Source organism: Galleria mellonella, unplaced genomic scaffold (assembly GCF_026898425.1).
Source record: "Galleria mellonella isolate WM207_F2 unplaced genomic scaffold, CSIRO_AGI_GalMel_v1 utg28, whole genome shotgun sequence".
NCBI lineage: Eukaryota > Metazoa > Arthropoda > Insecta > Lepidoptera > Pyralidae > Galleria > Galleria mellonella.
In genome coordinates this window covers 1,252,194-1,272,091 of record NW_026442064.1, presented here as the reverse complement: position 1 = coordinate 1,272,091, position 19,898 = coordinate 1,252,194, and the positions used below count along the sequence as shown (strand labels likewise).

Genomic DNA, 19,898 nt, shown 5'->3' with positions numbered 1-19,898 from the left:
CATCTAGGTTACCTTAAAACACGAATTAAAGGAAATACACCTCACTTAATATATATAATATTATAAAATATCATATATTCTTACATTAAATTGAATATAGCGCCCTGTAGAAGAATTTTTTTACAATACGATGTTGAGTATCAAATGAAAGGGCTTAATTGGGTAACATATTTAAATATACATATTGTTAGTTGTTACCCGTGGTTTTTCTTATTTACACCCGATAATTAACAATAAATTCTAAAATCACGTCTCAGTTATGAGCCGAACATATTTTCTCTCCAACTCAAAATAGAGGATCTATAAATTAACACGGAATACTTATTGCCTCAAAATAATTAAAATAAAAAATAAATTCAGTAACAAAAATTAATAGTTTTTGTTAAAAACGATGCTCTATAAAATATGAAACAAGAAAATATTCTCTATAAATATTCTGTATGGTATTTGAAATTGTTAGTTACAAATGATTCAATAATTATTGCCTACTAAATAATCAACTTACACGTAGTATTTTTTATTTTAATGTATTATTAATAATATGTTCGAAAAATAATAACAGTTGTATGGCATCTCATATGTCATGCTCATACAATAAATGCTATATAGTTTGTACTAACAATTTCAAGTAAGAAAATTTTCTTATTTCATACTTTGGCGTGATTTTTGGTCATCAGGTTTTAGTTTTAGAATATACTTATTAATTATATTCAATATTTCATTAATTTTTTCTTAAATATCAATGGAAAAATTATTAAATGACTGAACGTTGTTACATTAATATTATAAATGCTAAGTTTGTTTCTTTTTAAACTCTTAGAACTTTAACACCTTAACCAATGAAATTTAGTATACAGGTTTTATATAAAATAAAGAAGGATGTTTACTTTTCATTTCGAACAGTGAATATATCCGGGTAACATGGAGAAAATCACGGGTAAAAGCTAATTTACCATAGTTTTAAAGTTGTAATAATAACTTGAAAAATTATAAAGTCTAATGAAGTATTTATCTGTTCCTGAACTCGAGTTAATAAGTTAGTATTAAAATTTTCGAATACCAAAAAATGCTGACTCAGCTCATCACTATTTTGCGTAGTGTAATTACTTGTTAAATCTCTAATCTGTGATGGCAAATAGTTATGAAAACCGACACAAATTTTTAAGGTTAGCCTATTGATTTAAAATATATATATGTACATATTTGATCTTTGGGTAGAAATAAAAAGTTGCATTTGGCAACACTGTACTTATAGTTTTCTGTATCCTATTGTCTATTGTTCGTTTCGTCAGTATATACAATTGCAGTAAAGTTTTCTTCTTTTGACGACTTTGTTTCTTGGTCTCGTCGGTTTCTCACTCTTTCTTGCAGAAGATAACTTCTTGGTCCTATAAATATTACAAAATGAAAAGGTAAATAGTTACAGTTTTGTCTAACACTAACAAATGTTTATTTTGCCTCATTTTTTTTTTTTGTTATACCTACTACCGGGTGACGCCGACTATGTTTTGATTACAATGTCGTTTTATTTAGGTTAAAAATTATAGTTTCTGACTCTGATTTTACTTTTTTTCACCTTGACCGCGAATAATTAGTTGTTAAATAGGTTGATTAATTCCATAATTCGTAAAATATGCGTATAGTTGAACAATACACCATTTTGTTTTAAAAAAAACTACTCTTTCCTTTGTAAATAAGATTTTTTTTTTCTCTGTAATTCATATTAGTTTCTCTTTTTATCTTTAATTTCTTTTTAGAACTACATTACAGAGTTGAAATATGATGTAATTACAAATCGGATAGAAGATTTTTAACATATTTTTGTTTTAAAAATTAAATTTATTATGTTCAACTAAAAAAAACTAAGGCACGCTTTTCCCAAAATGTGCCTTAGTTTTTTTTTACTCCTAGCCACGTGGCAAACTAGCCACGGTGCAAACATTTTGTAGAAAACCTCCCAAATTCTAGAAAATATTTTTTAGTTCTGTTCATATTATTCCTGCATTTACCAATTACATTGGACAGAAACAGTGGAATACCCAATGTATAGGCAGCGTAATACAGGGATAGGGTCGCCACAGCCTTGAAGATCTCTATTTTGGTTTCTATGATTTTATATTTCCATTTTTTCCCACCTGTGCTATCAGTACCAATGTATGGTGCCCCCAGTGAGGAATGATAGGTGACTCTAAAGTGGCATGTCCGTTGGTCCATCATAATGAATACATCGGGAATTCAGCATGATTTCCAGGGGGCTCATGTGGAGGTCTACCTGACAACGATATGACTCGTAGTCTGCGGTACTGACAATCTCTTACCCCTTCATCATTTTATTTAGACTAACAATGTCATTATATTATCCAGGTTAAAAGCATCATTATATTATTTAAGTTAACAATCTCAAATACTATGCAGCTATTAATTTTTAAATTTGTTTAGTATATGGATTTCAAATGCAACAATATTTATTGTTTTGATATTTTGATTTTAAAACTAAATTACTGAACCGTTTTTGATAAAATTTTGATGGGATCAATCTCAAATTATATTCTTTCAGATAAAAGGATTTTTCAAATCGATTTACAATTGATAGAATTATTAGGTTTTTTAGTTTAAGCGTTTTATAAGAACTTGTTAATTTTGGATTTTATACTTTTATTTAGCCATCTTTTTCCATCAGCAAAGAGCCTTTCACAAAAAATATATTTAGGATGGCCATTACTTGAATCTTTACTTATTTGGGTACAACATGGCATAACCGCCATATTGTGTTAAATAAATAACACGGAACCTTTGAAAAAAAAAACTTTCCAGTAATTTACATTCATTTCTCTTTTTATCTTTAACTACTTTTTAGAACTACACCCCAGAGTTAATATTTTGTATTATCACAAATAGGAATGCAGATTTATAACATGGCTTAACCGCCATTTTGTGTTAAATAAAATACACCTATCTCTCTTGAAAAAAGAAACTTTTTCTTGTAATTCATATTAATTTCTCTTTTTATCTTTAGCTACTTTCTTCTTACAATATAATTTATTGTTTTTAGTTTAATGTGCATATATTTAAATTTATTACTTTTATTATTAGGTCCTTTCTTATTTAATAACATAAGGTGATAGGTCAATATGAAGAGGGTTCAGTGGGCCCATTGTGATGGGTGGTTCATCCGGAATTAACTATAACTTTGACTAGGGCCGCGTGAAGGTCTCCTTACAATATATCGCTACCATTGGGGATAATAGTCCCCATTACGGACTTCTAAGTTGAAAAATATAAATTTCTTTAACAGGAAGGTGCAAGCCCAACGTAAGTTTGCTCAAGGTGCATACGTGCCACCATTGCAGCATACCAACAATAACATAGAGAAGAGAGCGGACGGCGTCAAAGACGAGCAGAAAGTCTGCGTCACCCACCACGACATATCACCCAGTGTATTCTTGGATCTAGTCTCATTTGCAAGTAAGTATTCTTATTGTAAATGATCTAATCCTATATAAAGGAAAAATTGGTTTTGATTGGTACAACCGACTTCAAAAAAAAAGATTGTTATAAATTTGGTCATGTTTTGTTTTCAGATTACTTTGTCGGGTGCCCACGATGCAGGTTCACCTAGTGTGGGGCCCAATTGTAACATAGTTTTTTCTAAATATTTTTTCTTTTTATTTTGCTTCTTAGTAAATTGTTTGTTTATTAAGAGGTTTTTAATAATTGTTAATTTAGCACTGCACGTAATGTAAATGGTAAATGTGTGTCATTTGAAATGTCTCGTTCTTAGCTTATCACCTTAAGAGGAACCAACATGGGAACTTCTCTAAATGAGACCTTTGACTCATGTACAGACATGGTTGCATCCGACTCATAGCGTTTCTGTTTTCACAATTTGAAGCCACAATTGCTCGATAAAAAGAAGGGAATGACTACAAATATAACGCTGTAAAATCAAAACTGTCCAAAGAAGTTATACATTTACTTTAAGTGATATAATTACTCGATCTCCAGGCAGATAATAAGCATTCCCAAATGGCCAAAGAAAGGCTAATCAACTACTATGAAGAGAGTGAACAGCGGCGTCTTCATAGATTACTGTTGTCTGAAATGAATTTTGGAAATCAAAAATCATCCCAACTGTTGCGGAGGAAGGGAGAAGCTGGCGAAGTGACTATACTATACACATTTATTATTGAAACATATTCAACTGTTATGTAAAATGATGTTATAACTACATACATACATATATACATACATACATATATACATATCTGTCACGCATGTCTCCCATTAGGGTAGGCAATGTTATAACTATGTAATAAATATATTAATATATATATATATACATACATACATACATACACACACACACACACACATACACACATATACATATGTATATATATAATTTGTAGGATTTGGCCGTGCGCTCCTGGCATAGAATAGGCCACTCCTTTCCATAGACAGCAGCGTCCTTCTTAAAACATCTCTAAAGCCTAACTGCAGTTGCCAATCTGCCTGCCATGGGTGGCAACTACTGGCAAAACTGTCTGTCGTCTTAATACTATACAAACTTTGTCACTATTAAATATTGCTTTTTGTAACAACAAATTTTAATTTCAGATCTGCACTTTCACAAGAAACTGCAGCCAATTGTTCGTTTAGAACGCTTAAAGACTAACGACCCCTCTCCAAAAGATTCGGATACAATAAAATCGGCGCAAGCAATAAAAACACCAAAGAAAAAAATACAAAAACGTAAGAACACTAAACGCCTGAACAATGTCAGTTTGAAGTACGTCAGTGAAAATTTGAAACCAAAAACGTTATCTCAAATTAGATTAAGCACAATAAAAAGAATGAAAGCGGTGGACGACAACGTGGCACCCAGGAGACTGGTCAGGAAAAGGAATGCTAATTCACAAACCCAAGATCCCGACGAGGACGACACGCCATTGAAATATTTCGCGAAAAACACCAGAAACAACACGAGCAAGGATCACGCACCGGTGGCCAAGCGCAGAAAACCACATAGTAAGTATTGACGAAACGCGTTGCCGTTTAGCTTCCAAAAAAAGCTACATTGTTAAAATGTAAATTTTTGTTATTTGTTATTTTTTTAGTTTAGTTCCATATTGTTAAAGGTGCAAATAAATAATTTTTGATAAATCATCTACCTAGTTGAAAATTATTTTAAACATTTGCATAGTGATTTGGGTATTTATTCCATGCTGCTTAAGCTTCATGCCACTGATTGTTTGTAAAGTATCCGTATACTAAATTTCATTCAAATCTTTTCAGCCGTTTAAGCGTGTTTGAGTAACAAACATTCTAACCTCATGTTTACAATATTAATAACATTTATTTATTAAAAATAATTACAACATTATAACAGCAAAAGCCAAATCAATGTTATAAGTCTAGTGTGCTAACATACAAAGTTATAATAAATGTATTTAACCCGACTCCAGATATTTCTGAGCCGCTTCTATTTATTTATTTATTTCTTATTGCATTCCATAATATACTTAGTAGATAACATTTTCATTATGGATCCTGTTGGGCACAGCAAGTAGGAGAGAGGAGGACAACACTTTTTTCACTTTAGAAATAGTCTAAGGATCTGTTACAATATTATCCAGCCATTCTAATATCTTTGGCAGGCTACTACTAGTTATATCAATGATGTTCAACATAGTAGAATATCATAAGCATAAATATCCTACTAACACAAATATTCCCGTTAATTCAACAGTGATAATGACAATGACGCACCGACGACCTACTGTCATTGTTTTATTTATATAAATAAATGGTAATACAAATATTAGTTAGAAATAGTTCATATAATTGTGATAAATATATTTATTACCAACTACGGTAATCACATATTACTAAATTGCTATTGTACACGTAGGTAGACATGGGTCCTTTGACATGACCTAAATCAGTCGGAGATCGCTACTAATCATGGCATTGTACAATATACGGGTGTGCCCTAAAATTCAAATGGGAATCTTTATTTAAACAGTCTTAAGAAGTTAAAGATTAAATTTTTTTATTTTAAAAATGGAATGCGCATCGTATTTATTCAGAGAGACTTGTTTATAAAGCCTTTTGAAGTACTTTTAATATAAATAATTTTATATAATAATTAATTTAATAGACTAGTGTTAAATAGAATTCTTAGGACTACGATTAATCAAAAAAATTGTTATAATATGTGTATACAAATTTTTAATAATATACCAGAAAATGTTATTACCTTCTACACTTATAGTAAATCTGTAGAGAGGTCAATTCTGTACATGAAATATATTTCCAAAATAACTATCAGGGGGTGATTAGTGATCGATACTGATGCCAAAATTGCAATCAGTAAATTTTTGTCTGTCTGTCTGTTTGTATGTTCGTTATAGAAACAAAAACTACTCGACGGATTTTAACGAAACTAGGTACAATTGTTCTTTATACTCCTGGACAGGTTAAAGTATTATACGTATAAATACTTTTCATCACGCTACGATCAATAGGAGCAGAGCAGTGAAGGGAAATGTTGAGAAAACGGGAGAAGTTACTCCATTTTTAAACTTCCGTCGCGTGTGCAGCCTTAATGGCCCTTTTTTAAAATGTATAAATGTCCACCCGTGCGACGCCGGGACGGGTCGCTAGTAAATATAAAGACACTGAGACAATTTAAGACTGTGCAAATGCATTTTGGACAAGTGTTATTCTTCAATTAAGGACTTGTTGGACTAGAAAATAATTCCGATTTATAAGCACATAACTAATATTTTATCAATGGTATTTAAAAAAAAATTACCATAAATATTAAAATGCATTGTATGCCATTGTTTTGGCAAAACACGCCTGTTCCTAACATATTATGATAACCATCTGTATACCGTGTTTTTCAGCAAATTTTATTATTAATTTACCGATAAAACGTCCCATTAATGTCTCACTGCAATCGTTGCTTGCAACTGTTTGTACCAGTATCTATACTAAGTTTAGTACTGTAATCTTTTGAAGGAGCAAGAGTATATCGTATGTTTAAAATGGCATGGTAATTTAAAATGCTGTTCATGATCGACTAATGATTATTTCCAGTGCTGTTCACGACTATCGGTGACTGTTAGCACTTTGCGTCAGGTGAACCTTTAGTTTGTTGGTAATATAATGTGAAATAAATCTAGTCAGTTTGAGTGGTGCTAAATCTTCAGCTTTTTTTTACAAACTATTAATATATAATTGATAAGATTAGTACGTTTAAGTAGGTACTGGTAGGTACATACAATATACTTTTTATATATATATATATATATATATATATATATATATATATATATATATATATATATATATATATATACATACAATAGATTAATTGATTCTATTGTTATTTTATAGACTTCTAGTAATTAAAACATTATGTAATCATTACAGCTACCCACAATTCAAAGTTGCAAACTCCAAAACCGTCACCAACCAAACAGGCACTACGGAAACCAAAGCAAATTTCAGGTAATAAGAGTCAAATATTTTCTCATTTTTTTTTATATAATAAAAAAAATTGGTTGTCAACTAAGCTAACGGCCCACCTGACGGAATGTGGTAACCGCATGGTTGGCATGAAGAGTGTCGTAGACATTGCAGTATGCACTGTGACGTACATGCTGCCCCTCTTTCGTTGCTATTCCTAAGGTCTACAATGTTATGCGTTTGTACCCTGTTTTTGACTGGTTACATTAGTTATTTTTTTTGTTATATTGTTGCATCATTATCGACTATAATTTTTTTTATCATCAATTCATATCAGCCGTTAACTCGGCTGCTAATTGCTGAACATGGGCTTCCCCCATAAGAGGTCGTTATACGTCCATATAAATTGTATGTGACGTGGATATTGTAATCGCAAAGTAAGAAATCACTACGTTATGTAAAAATCGACACTGCTGTTATCTTGAAAATGAATTTTATTGCCTGAATATCTGAATGTGACAGAAAGTGATCTCTGACTACCCCTCATCTAATGGTATCTGTTATTTATTTATTTATGTAGAATATAATATAAAGTGAAGGCAAATATAATGGACACATACAATGCAGTTTATTTATATATATTTTTTTTATATTGTAAATTTTTAATGAAAAGTTTCGCGACTGACTCTTGGCCACAGCAGAATATCAGTGTTTTGCTCTTTTAAGGGCAAAGCAATAAACTGAGCTGTGACCATTTTGTGTTACTATGGCACACGCATGAAGGAAGGGAAAGAAAGGAGATTGTTAGATTATATATTTTGTTTTTGTATTTTTTTTTATTTGTGCTTTTTTTATTTTTATTCTTTTGTCTCTTTTGCTGTGTATTATGTGTATGTTTTTTTTTTATTGTAATTTGTGTGCTGTAAGTAATGTAAATAAATTATCTATCTATCTATCTATCTAATTTATGCAACTTTTTTTTAAAACACTAAAACTATTGTATTCTCGCAGTTTTTCACTGTTTTGTCTGTGTTGTATATAAAATATTCTTATATCTTACCAAATTTCATTCAAATCATATACAAATCTTTCACATTTTTAATATTACATAATTAATTAATTTCTAGCTGCTTTATATAGTGTAAAATGTACAAACTCAACAAACTATATTTCATTTTTAAAATGACGTTTTTCTCTCTTTAGAAAACAAACCCTTGACAAGAAAAGCCGCCAAATTATCTGAAAGTAAGTGAACTAAATTAAATAAATAAAAATAAAGTCTTGATCAGCGATTGAATTTATCAATTGGTCGTGGAATCCTTTGTTACTTTATCCATTTAATCGCTAATTCATTTATTCAAACATTTTTCAAATATTTGTCTTGTCCTTATATAAACGTCCAGACAAATAAATAAGAAAAAACACAGCGCTTGGGACTCATAGCCCAATTTTGAAGTACTATCACACAATTAGAAGTGCAATTTTGAATTTTTCATCTATAAATATTGCAAATTTTTATAAATTAACATTCTTAAAACACTTTAATACTTATTTAATTGAAAATAATTTTATATAAATTAATTTTCAATTAAATATGTTTCATGTCGTCGATAATTTTATTCAATTGAACATTTTTTTCAGTAATTTGTGATGTATCACCAGTAAAGAAAAGAACATTAAAAAAAATGCTTAGATCATTGCCAAAAAAGAAAATAGAAAGCCACGCATCAACGAAGGCCAAGCCACCTCGGAAGTTATCGTCCACTAACGCAACTAGTTCTGAAAACGTAAATGAATCCATATTGACAGCGAACAACAATGAATGGGAGCAGTTCGCACGCATGAACGTCTCTCAAGGCAGCGACGACCCGTCTCCACCCGCCGCTGAAGGCGAAACTTCGACTGCTCTAGTAAAAACTAGATTCGCCAGTCTAGATAAGTTCATATTAAATCCAAAACCTGCTCCTGTCGTTAAGGCTGCGCCTTCTAAGCACGAAACGCCCACTAGTGCTACAATGTTTGCCCGAGCTCAAAGTGGCTATTATGGCACCAATGAAATACAACAGTGGATAAATAATTCAATGCAAAATAGGCCAGAAACAGAAGAAGTGTTCAAAGTACCGGCCATACCGGACTCGAACGAGTACGGTATAGCCGAAGATACAAAAGAATTGGCAGAGACCTCATCTGAAATGCCACTGTTGACTGAAATGCCACGATTAACGGAAATGTCACCGTTAATTGAAATATCACCGTTTACTGACATGCCACTGTTAATGGAGCGTCCTAACGCCAGTTCCCCGTGCCCGTCCGAGCGGTACTCCACTGTAAGGGACGTGGTGTGTGCTCCGAGCGTTGATCTAGAGCGCCGCTGCAGAAACTGTTCACCGTGTGCACGCGTCACCAAAGTGGAACGACTTTCGCAGATGGTGCAACGACCAGAACCTCCAGCAACCGCTGACCAACAAATATACGAATTTGACGCGGACGACGCGGATCGCGCCGACGACGAGGCCGGACAGAAGCTGCGCCTCGACCACTACCGGCAACAGCGCCGCGTGCCACGACCCCGGGACCCGCCCACCATCATATCGGCCACTGAAGGCGACAACTATTTTTACCTGGATCTATTCCCGGAAAACAGTCCGCACATCATTCAGATAATGTCAACGAAAATTCCTAATCAAAATAAACAGATGTTGCGTGCGCGACTCATGCAGAAGTCGCTGGTTAATTGTAAAAATGAGTTCAGTCTGATCGAGCACGAAAACTTGCTGGATCAGCTGTTAGAGACACTCAATATGAGCAAGCAGAGCACAGGGGAACTAACGAAAGATCAGCCAGTGGTTGTACTCGCAAGTGGTTCAGACACGGCGCCTGCGCAACTCGATAGAGTTTCGACAGCATGCACTGCGCCCGCAGTGTCCGGTCCTATCACAGCGACGGCGCCGCTGGCTGCATCTGTCGCGTCCACACCCGCGGTTCCTCTCGCAGCGACTGTTCCGCCCGCAGTTAATTTCCCGCTTGTAGCGATTGCCTCATCTACAGTGACAACTCCGCCCGTGGCGGCTATTCCTTCGACGTCTGCGCAGTCGGCCTCGTGCGTCCCACCCGCTGTTCCCACACCGCCCGTTTCGTCGAAAACCGTTACAAAAAATACACCGAAAAATTCAAATCGAACCAAGTGTTCGACTAGTCGACCGTCCACGAGTAAAATGGCTACTCGAGCTACTCCAGTAGCTAAAGTTCGCAATGCACCTGCGGATATAGTGTCAAACAAAAAATCCACCCAACAATCGTCGGCCAAGAGAAAATCTAACACTCAAAAGAATGCACAGAGTGGCGTACTTATGAACGCGCCGATCTATCACCCGACAGAAGAAGAATTCAAAGTAAGTTTATTTCATTGTAACTTTCCAGTTCGGCTTTGCATGTCTAGATAGAATTTTCAATAATATATAACCATACATATATGCTAATATATTGCTATTCGTTGACAATGTAGCTTTCTATAAATGAAATAATTTTTAAAATCGATTGATTAGTTTTTGAATTTCATAATTCACGTTCTACCCTAATCTCGATAATTATTTTTGGTAGGCGTAATATTTTTTTCTTCCATTCTTCTCTATTCGCAGTCACTTCCGCATTCACTCCCAATCTTGCCACATCATCCTTGTATGGAAAAGTATGAGTCATTACATTTCTAATTGTTGCAGGATCCGTTGACATATATAAAAAAAATAATGCCTGAAGCCTCGAAATACGGCCTGTGTAAGGTGGTCGCGCCGAAGGGATTCCAACCTCCATGCTTGGTCAAAAACGAAATAAGATTTAATGTGTCTAATCAATATATAGCACGCTTGTATAATCGTTGGGGGCCCGCTACAAGCGAAATGTGTGCCATAAAAACATATCTCGTCTCGCAGAGTGTACAGTTTAACAGAGCTCCATTGGTGAGTGGACCAATTATTTAGACTACTAGCATTTACCTACCACTTTCTTATGCATGAATAATTGTTTTAACGTATTGGAGGTAGTAGGTTTTTTATTGTTCTGAGCAAAATTGACTTGTTTAATTCATGTAATTGATGCATCATTTCTTTCATCAACAGCTAAATAATTTAGAAGTTAACCTGCCCAAGCTGTACCACGTGGTGCAGAAATATGGCGGTCTTAAAAAAGTAATGGAAAAAAAGAAATGGGGCCGAGTAGCCGAAGAATTGAGGAATGGTAGACCATGCAACCCTGAAAAACTGGATCTACTTTATTTGAGATTTTTACTACCTTACGACACACTTTCCCATAGTGAGTATACTGTAATATGGACTATACTGGAACTTTTTCCATGTTTCCCATTATTTACATTTGTTTTCTATTGGGCGTGGCTGAGCGCATATGCACACAGCCTTTTTTTTTTAATGGGTGATAATGGAATAATTGCCCCGCCTGCGCTATCGGGATACGCTGGCGGAGCACCAGTGAAGAATGATAGGTGAGGATGAAGCAGGTCAGTTGGCCCATTGTGACGAATTCAACAAGAATTGTTCACGACGGTTTCCAGGGGGAACCACGTGAAGGTCGACCTAATAGGGCATATTGCTAGCAATGGGGCTGTCAAACTCCATTGCTAACAATAATCAATACACATGTTTGACATCTCAAATATGCTTCTATTGCAGAGGAACGCCAGCAAATAATCAGATCCGTAGAAAAGGGCTGGAAGAAGAAAAATAATAAAATGCTTGAACGGGCCTCGAACCCACTACACCGACAGAAGCGGCTTCTAGGTGAGAGCGAATCTTCCGGCGACGATACCGAAGAAGAGAACGACATGACCTCCGCGCTGACTGAGGCTGAAGATTGCGTGGTCCCCGGCCGTAGCATGACGCTCGTCACTTTTGTTAAGGTAAGAGCAAGTTTCGGAAGTATACGTTATAATCTACTAGCTATTTCTCGCCGCTTTGTCCGCGTGAGTCAGTATATAAGGTATTCCTGTTTTTTTTTTATACCGCTGAGGTGGCAAATAAGCACAGGCCCACCTAATGGTAAACAGTTACCAGGGGCATTACACTATTGTTCCCTAAAGCAGTATATTATAGCATACCCTAAAGTAACCTCTTTACCCCCCTTTTTTTTGGAACCCATATGCTTGTTTGCCACTTTGTAGTGGTATAAAAAACTATAAATTTGAGATTCAGAGATAATTTTTATTTTATGAATTCTTCAAACACTATAGAAGCCCATCTCGACAAGCCAGAACCTTTTAGTTTCTTTTTAAATGAATTTAGATTAACAGAATTTTGATTGGTATTTCTCCGAAGAATGAGCTGTGGTTAATGGTAGCCATTGTTGACAGGCTGCGGCGGCGGCGCAGGACACCTATTATGGCCGTTCACGTAAACCACTTCCGTCACTGGTGGAACAGGAGTATTGGAAGCTGGTTGTTAATGGATCGGACCATGTGTGTGTCTATACTGCTTCAATTGACACAGGCGACGAGGGTTATGGCTTTCCTACTGATAAAAATGACTCTTACGGCACACACCCATGGAACCTCAAAGTATGTGTTTATTATTTGTTTTTTAATAAAGGTACGTTGGGGAGAAAGGGATTGTTAGTAATGGGACTAGAGGCCTCATTGCTAACAATATACCTTATCAGGTTGACCTCCACGCGGTTCCCCCTGGAAACCATCTTGATTGTTTTTTTTTTTCACTATGGGTCGACTGATTTGCTTTCATCCTCACCTATCATCTCTCACTGGTGGCCTGCCAGTGTATACCGTTAGCGCAGGCGGGGTTACTATTTCATTATCATCCATTAAAAAAATACAGGTACGTGTGTACAAGGTAATGACATAATGCTAAAAGCATTTTCCTAGTCACCTTTAAGGAAGCGTTAGAATACTCGAATGTGGTGCTGATGTTGACAGGCTTATTACAAGTATCTTATTTCTCTCCTTTTTCAACCGACTTCAAAAAAGAATGTTCTTAATTGAGTATTATTAATTTTTTTCATGTTTATTACTTGATAACTCCTGAATCGTTTTGTGCAGATGATCAGTCAGAACGAGGGTAACGTGCTGCGCTCGCTGGGCTCGGTGTTGGGCGTGACGGTGCCGACGCTACACCTCGGCATGATGTTCTCCACCAGCTGCTGGCACAGGGATCCGCACGGGCTGCCCTGGATAGAGTACATGCACCGAGGACCGCCCAAGATATGGTATGTATTTTATTTTTACAACTACAATAGTAGTCAATCTTTGTGTGTTACCAGTAATAATTATTGTTATCGGAATTTGTATATGCTTCCAATTTTAGCCATCAATCTCTCGCTGCCATTATGTATTGTGTTTTTTTTTATGCAGTTAAAATTTTTAACCTTTTTTAATAACCCCACTACTTGTGAACACAACGTTCTGAGCAAACAGGGACGATATTGTCTATGAGTGTGATCAACTAGAAACAGAATATTCCACTTTTAATGCTTTTTCACATTGCTTTTTTTTTTCATAAATATTTTATTTATTTATTTTATTTTACACTTTATTGCACCAAGTAAAAAGAAAAATAACAAATACAGTAAATATTAATGAGAAGTGATACAAAAGGCGGCCTTATCGCTAAGCAATCTCTTCCAGACAACCTTTGGGTTGAGGACATTGAGAAAATGGCAAAGGATAGGTGGCGCACTATTATATAGATATTATCACATATATACACACATATATATATACACACTACATATACACATACAAATATATACATAAACATACATATACTTAATAGCACACATACAACAGAAGAAAATGATGGAGGAAAATAAAGAGAGAACACAGGAAAATAGTACTAACGGGAAAGGTAGTAGGATTTAATAGAGGTTTTGAAGCTAGTGAGAGTTTGAGCGCACCGAATAGAGGTAGGCAGAGAGTTCCATAGGCGAACTGCCTGAACAGTAAAAGATTTAGAATAAAAGGAAGAAGAATGAGTGGGAAATTTGAGGCAGAGGTTATTGACACTGCATAGAGTATGATCATTAGCCTCAGTGAGAAATAAGAATCGGTCTTTTAGATAATCAGGAGCAACAGGATTAAAAAGGATTGCGTAAAGAAGAGACAGGATATGCAGATTACGACGTAAACGGATAGAGAGCCACTTGAGTTGAGTACGAAATTGAGAAATGTGATCATATTTGCGAAGACCAAATATGAAGCGGATACATAAATTTTGAAGACGATCAAGCTTGTTTAATTGCTAAATAACAGGAGTCGGCATAATCAAGAATGGGCAGGAGTAAGGTATGTGCAAGCGCAATTTTGGTGTTAACCGGGAGGAAATTACGTAATGCAGGAAGGCATTTTATTTTTAGGTAGAGGGATTATGAAAGCCGATTTCGAAGATGAAGGAAAGATACCGGAGGACAAGGAATTATTGAAAAGTAAGGTGATGGAGAGTTACCATCAGGATGGGTAAAATCATAGTACGACTAACGCTATCGGTGCCAATGGCCTTTAACAATATAGACCGCAAACTCTTCTCAACATCACAATCTGTCAACTGATAAAAATCGGTCAAATGATGAAAATAAAAGGAGTACACTCAGGGGCGATAGTGGACGAAAGGCAGTGCAATGTCTTACATTTTTCATTGCTGTCCATGACAGTAGAAGTACAAAAATGATTGTTTAGACACTCAACATCAAGATTAACAGGATTATCGTTACGATTCTTACCAACCCCTAATGATCTAAGAAATTTCCAAGCTTTTGCTGGATCACCATTTTCTATAGATTTATGAATGTGGCGTCGTTGAGCCTACCTACACACCCTGTTGCAGAGATTTCTAGCATTGACGTACTCATTACGGTGTCTGTCCGGATTCGACTTATATTTAGTTTTAGCAATATTTTTTTTTTGTGAATTATGAACTTGATCTTGTCTGTAAGTCAAGGTGCTGGTAAATGCTTAACCCTGACCGGGCGGATAGGAGCATGTTTATCGTACAGATCTAGAACTAATTTATTAAATAATTGTACCTGATCATTAATATTTGCTGCTGTACCAATACTCGACCGATCACAATCCGCTGCATCGTGACGTAAACGGTCAGTCTCAATACCACCAAAATTGCTGCATGAGGATTTTCCGTTTATCTTTGGGAGGACGAATTTTATAAGACAGATAAATGAAGTTATGAAAGGAAAATGCATCTGCAGGATATTGGCCATGTTTCGCAACATGGTCAGGGAAGGAGACTAAAATTAAGTAAGGAAGGGTTACAGTTAGGAAAGAAATAGGTGGCTTGGAGGGGCAGGATCTCAAGATTGCAATCATTGGCCAGAGACTTAAGACGATTCGCACGCAGGTCATTTTTGAGAAGGCAAGTATTAAAGTCCCCCATAATGATAGTGTGACTATATAGAACGGGATTTTTTTTTTTTGTTATGAATGATAATGAAATGGTCTTAATATATTCTAATGTTAAGCTAACAATTTCTTTAAAAGACCTGTAGCTAAGTTGTTCCCTCTGCCACTGAATAACTTAAATTTGTTAATTTTTCTAACAGTTATGTAGTAATTTGATTACTATTATCTCACTTTGTGTTACTTGTTTGCTATATTCTGAAGGACTATAGTAGTCCTTGGGTGGCGGAGTGTTTAATTGATAACTGGTATATAAACTCTTTGTAGGCCCTTTATACAAAAAAAGAAAAAAATATGTTTTGTATCTGACACATTCGATTGTGACGTTTTTGTACAAAATTATTAAATACATTCAAGATCAAGATTCGACTTTATTTTTGTTCATTCGGTGAAAATGAACGTCAATCAGTCAGTTCAGTCAACGTCACAATCAAGTGTCAGATAATAACATTTTTTTCCCCGCCTGCGCTAACGGTATACGCTGGCGGGGCACCAGTGAAGGATGATAGGTGAGGATGAAAAGACAGACCAGTTAGCCCATCGTGATGAGGACCACGGGGAGGTCGACCTGTAAGGGTATATTATTAGCAATGGGACTGATAATCCGTATTACTAACAATCTCTTCCCCCCCGCCCCTATAGGACGCGATTAGGTCCTCTAAGAGGCTTTCAAGGTAGGAAAAATAATCAATAGAGGAAGATGGACTATAGAAAACTCCTAGTAGAACTTTGGAATGACAGAAAGTTACTTGAAGAAAAATAAGGTTCCGAGTTCAATTCCCAGTCAATTTAGGTAAGGTAACTTTTCTGAATCCGCTCAGAACTGGCTTGTACCAGGGAGTGTCCAGATATTTGTTGAATGGTTTCACATATGATCATTGAAGCAGGCCTTATCCTCAACCTTATATAAATATTATAGGTACGGTATTCCGGATGAGCAGAGTGATAATTTCCGAAAAGCTGTGGAGACATTGTGCCCTACGTCGTGCCAAAACAAATCCATCTGGCTCCCGTCGGACATCACAATGATCCCGCCGGAGCTGCTGCGCGAGCACAACGTGACCCTGTCCCGGGTGGAGCAGTCGCCCGGGGAGTACGTCATCGTGTTCCCTAAGGCGTACTCCTGCTCGATATCCACTGGTTACACGCAGTCCGAGAGTGTGTACTTCGCCACGGACGCGTGGCTCGCGGGCGTCGACAGAGTGTTCCACGTATGTAATTATAATACATTCTCACATGTTATGTTGTGTATATCGCTCTTATGTTAAACACTTGTTCTCAATCAGCTTTAAAAAGCAGGAAGTTGTCAATTCGGTTTTTTCCGCTGTTTGTTATATCATAACTCCGACAGTTTTAAATCAATTTGGAAATATCTTTATTTTTTCATCTGATAGATTTAGAGGTAACAAACATAAATGAAAATACAACCGAATTGGGAGTCTCGTTCTTTTTGAAATCGATTGAATTTCATATCTTGTTTCATGGCAGGAGCTGCGCGAGAACTGTGAGCCGACAATGTTCTCCCTAGAGCAGCTGTTGCTGGCTATTGCCGCCGACGGCCGAAGCACAGCACGGGTGCTGCGGCCCGTGTCTGGCGCCCTAGGCCGTCTGGTGGCCGACGAGCTCGACCATCGGCGGCAGTTAGCACGGCTCGGTCTTACAGCTGGCGCCGCCGAAAGTTCCAACACACGGGCGTGGCGCCGACGGCCGGCAGGCGCGTGGACCGACAGCGAGCAAGACGAATGTGAAGTCTGCCGCAGGACTCTCTATCTGTCTAAAGTAAGATATGATTGTCACTAGAAGTGTGCGTAACAGTGGTTTCTAGCGTTACAAATGTATATATTTATATTGGCTGAATATATTTTGAATATTTGACAATATTTATTTATTTATTCATTAGTACAAATATGTGTACATGGCGGACTTAATGCTAAAAGCATTCTCTCCCAGTCAACCATAGGCTAGTGTCAGAATACTCGAATGCGGTACTAGTAATTATTGATATACATACATACTAAAATTACATATACAAACGAATAAATGTATATGAATAACAAATATACTTACACATATATGACATATACTATATTATACACGAAATTGAGAATAATATAAAGCTCTTACTGAATAATGAATGAATTAATGATTTGAAAATCAATAACAAGTATCGCTTACCATCAGGTGAACTGTAAACTAGTGTATTGTTGGCCAAGTGTAAAATTATATTGTATTTTGCAGGTGAGGGGGGTGGCCGGTCGCCGCGCCGCTGCTTGCTTGCAACACGCACTCCTGTTGCTTCGCCGTGACTCGGACGCGGGCTCGGGCGCCACACTACGCTGCTACTACTCCGAGGACGACCTGCGTGACGCTGTCTGCGCTCTCGACGCTCGACTGCGACGACTTGCGGCCAACGATAAAGCATAAATACTGCACAAGGTCTGCCCCATAGATTAAGATATATTTTTTTTTTAATGGGTGATAATGGAATTCACCCCACCCGCGCTATCGGTATACACCGGTAGGGCACCAGTGAAGGATGATAGGTGAGGATGAAGCAGGTCAGTTAGCTCGTCGTGACGAATTCAACAAGAATTGTTCACGATGGTTTCCAGGGGGAACCACGTGGAGGTCGATCTAATAGGGCATATTGTTAGCAATGGGGCAGTCAAACCCCATTGTTAACAATTCCTTTCCCCCCAGATAATTAGGTTATGGGTAGTATGGACACTGATACAATATCTATATATTGGAAGTCTTTCTGTCAAGAATGTCATTACTTATTTCCGTATTATATTTTGGATAAACGATATATATATATATATATATATATATATATATATATATATATGTATGTATATATATATATGTATGTATATATATATATGTATATATATATATGTATGTATGTATATATATGTATATATATATATGTATATTAACTGATATTGTAACTACAATGTATAGATATTTCTACATATTACCCATCCCTACTACACAATATAAATTCGAAACTGTTTCGGTGCAGATTCAGATTGGGCTGTGATATTTTATGAATAGTTGATAAGCTCAAATTTTAGGCAAATTGATTGATTCGAGACTGTCTTACTAATAGTTTGTGTATATTAATAAATTTTATGGAAAAATTACATGTTCCAATGTATATAAACGTTATGAAGTATATAGATTGGCAATGTGCTTAAAGCTGATTTGGCGGGAACATTTATAAAATTAATTTCTAGTTATTTTACGTTTTTATATTAAATTAACGTAAAATATATCAAGTTATAAATTTGAAAAAAGAACCATATAATTGCACATTAATCACGTGATTACCCTTTAAACATTTATCATTTTAAGTTCAATGATTAATAGTAAAACAAATTTTTTTTTATACAACTTAGAATGGCAAACAAGCGGACAGTTCACCTAATGGAAAGTGGTAACCGTCGCCTATAGACATGAGTAGTACCATGGACATAACAGAGTATACTGTTTCGCCCATGATACCCCCCATGCGTTGTCATTCCTGAGGACTCAGGTGTTATTCCTCTGTACCCAGTAAATTCACACCATATCCCACCCTTCAAACCGAAACACAGCCATGCAAACACAACTGTTTCACGGTTGAAACACGAATGGGACAAAGGTACACAAGCAATCGACTTTTGTACAAAGTCTCCAATTAATATTTAACCCAACTAAAAATATGAATATCCATTAATTTAAATGTCTCATTTTTATTTATTTATTGCATTCCATAATAATTAATTAATACATAATTATTACATAAGGTTTCAATTATGGACCCTGTTGGGCACAGCAAGTAGGAGAGAGGAGGACAACACTTTTTTCACTTTCGAAATAGTATATCACGATAAGTACGTATTTTATTATTACTGCATTTTTTTACTGCATTGCCAATCTATCTACTTCTATAGTATAAACATGGTGTTTAAATTGGCTGTAAGATTATAAAATATGTCCCACTGATTTAAGA

At 35.9% G+C, this 19,898-nt stretch overlaps 1 protein-coding gene across 2 annotated transcripts; it reads left to right on the top strand.

The window, feature by feature from the left end:
- The first annotated feature begins 1,277 nt into the window (after positions 1–1,277).
- On the top strand, positions 1,278–19,282 carry LOC113510896 (uncharacterized). 2 transcript variants are annotated; one of them, XM_026894442.3, is made up of 14 exons: positions 1,278–1,412; positions 3,296–3,465; positions 4,618–5,028; positions 7,441–7,518; positions 8,680–8,721; positions 9,118–10,868; positions 11,196–11,432; positions 11,592–11,784; positions 12,159–12,385; positions 12,836–13,039; positions 13,535–13,701; positions 16,821–17,112; positions 17,390–17,680; positions 18,140–19,282. In XM_026894442.3, exons 1-14 carry the CDS (start codon positions 1,405–1,407, stop codon positions 18,323–18,325), a joined length of 4,257 nt encoding a protein of 1,418 aa, XP_026750243.1. In that variant the 5' UTR covers positions 1,278–1,404; the 3' UTR covers positions 18,326–19,282. The 2 variants fall into 2 exon arrangements, with proteins under 2 accessions (XP_026750243.1, XP_026750244.1); XM_026894443.3 differs by lacking the exon at positions 8,680–8,721.
- Positions 19,283–19,898: the final 616 nt, after the last annotated feature.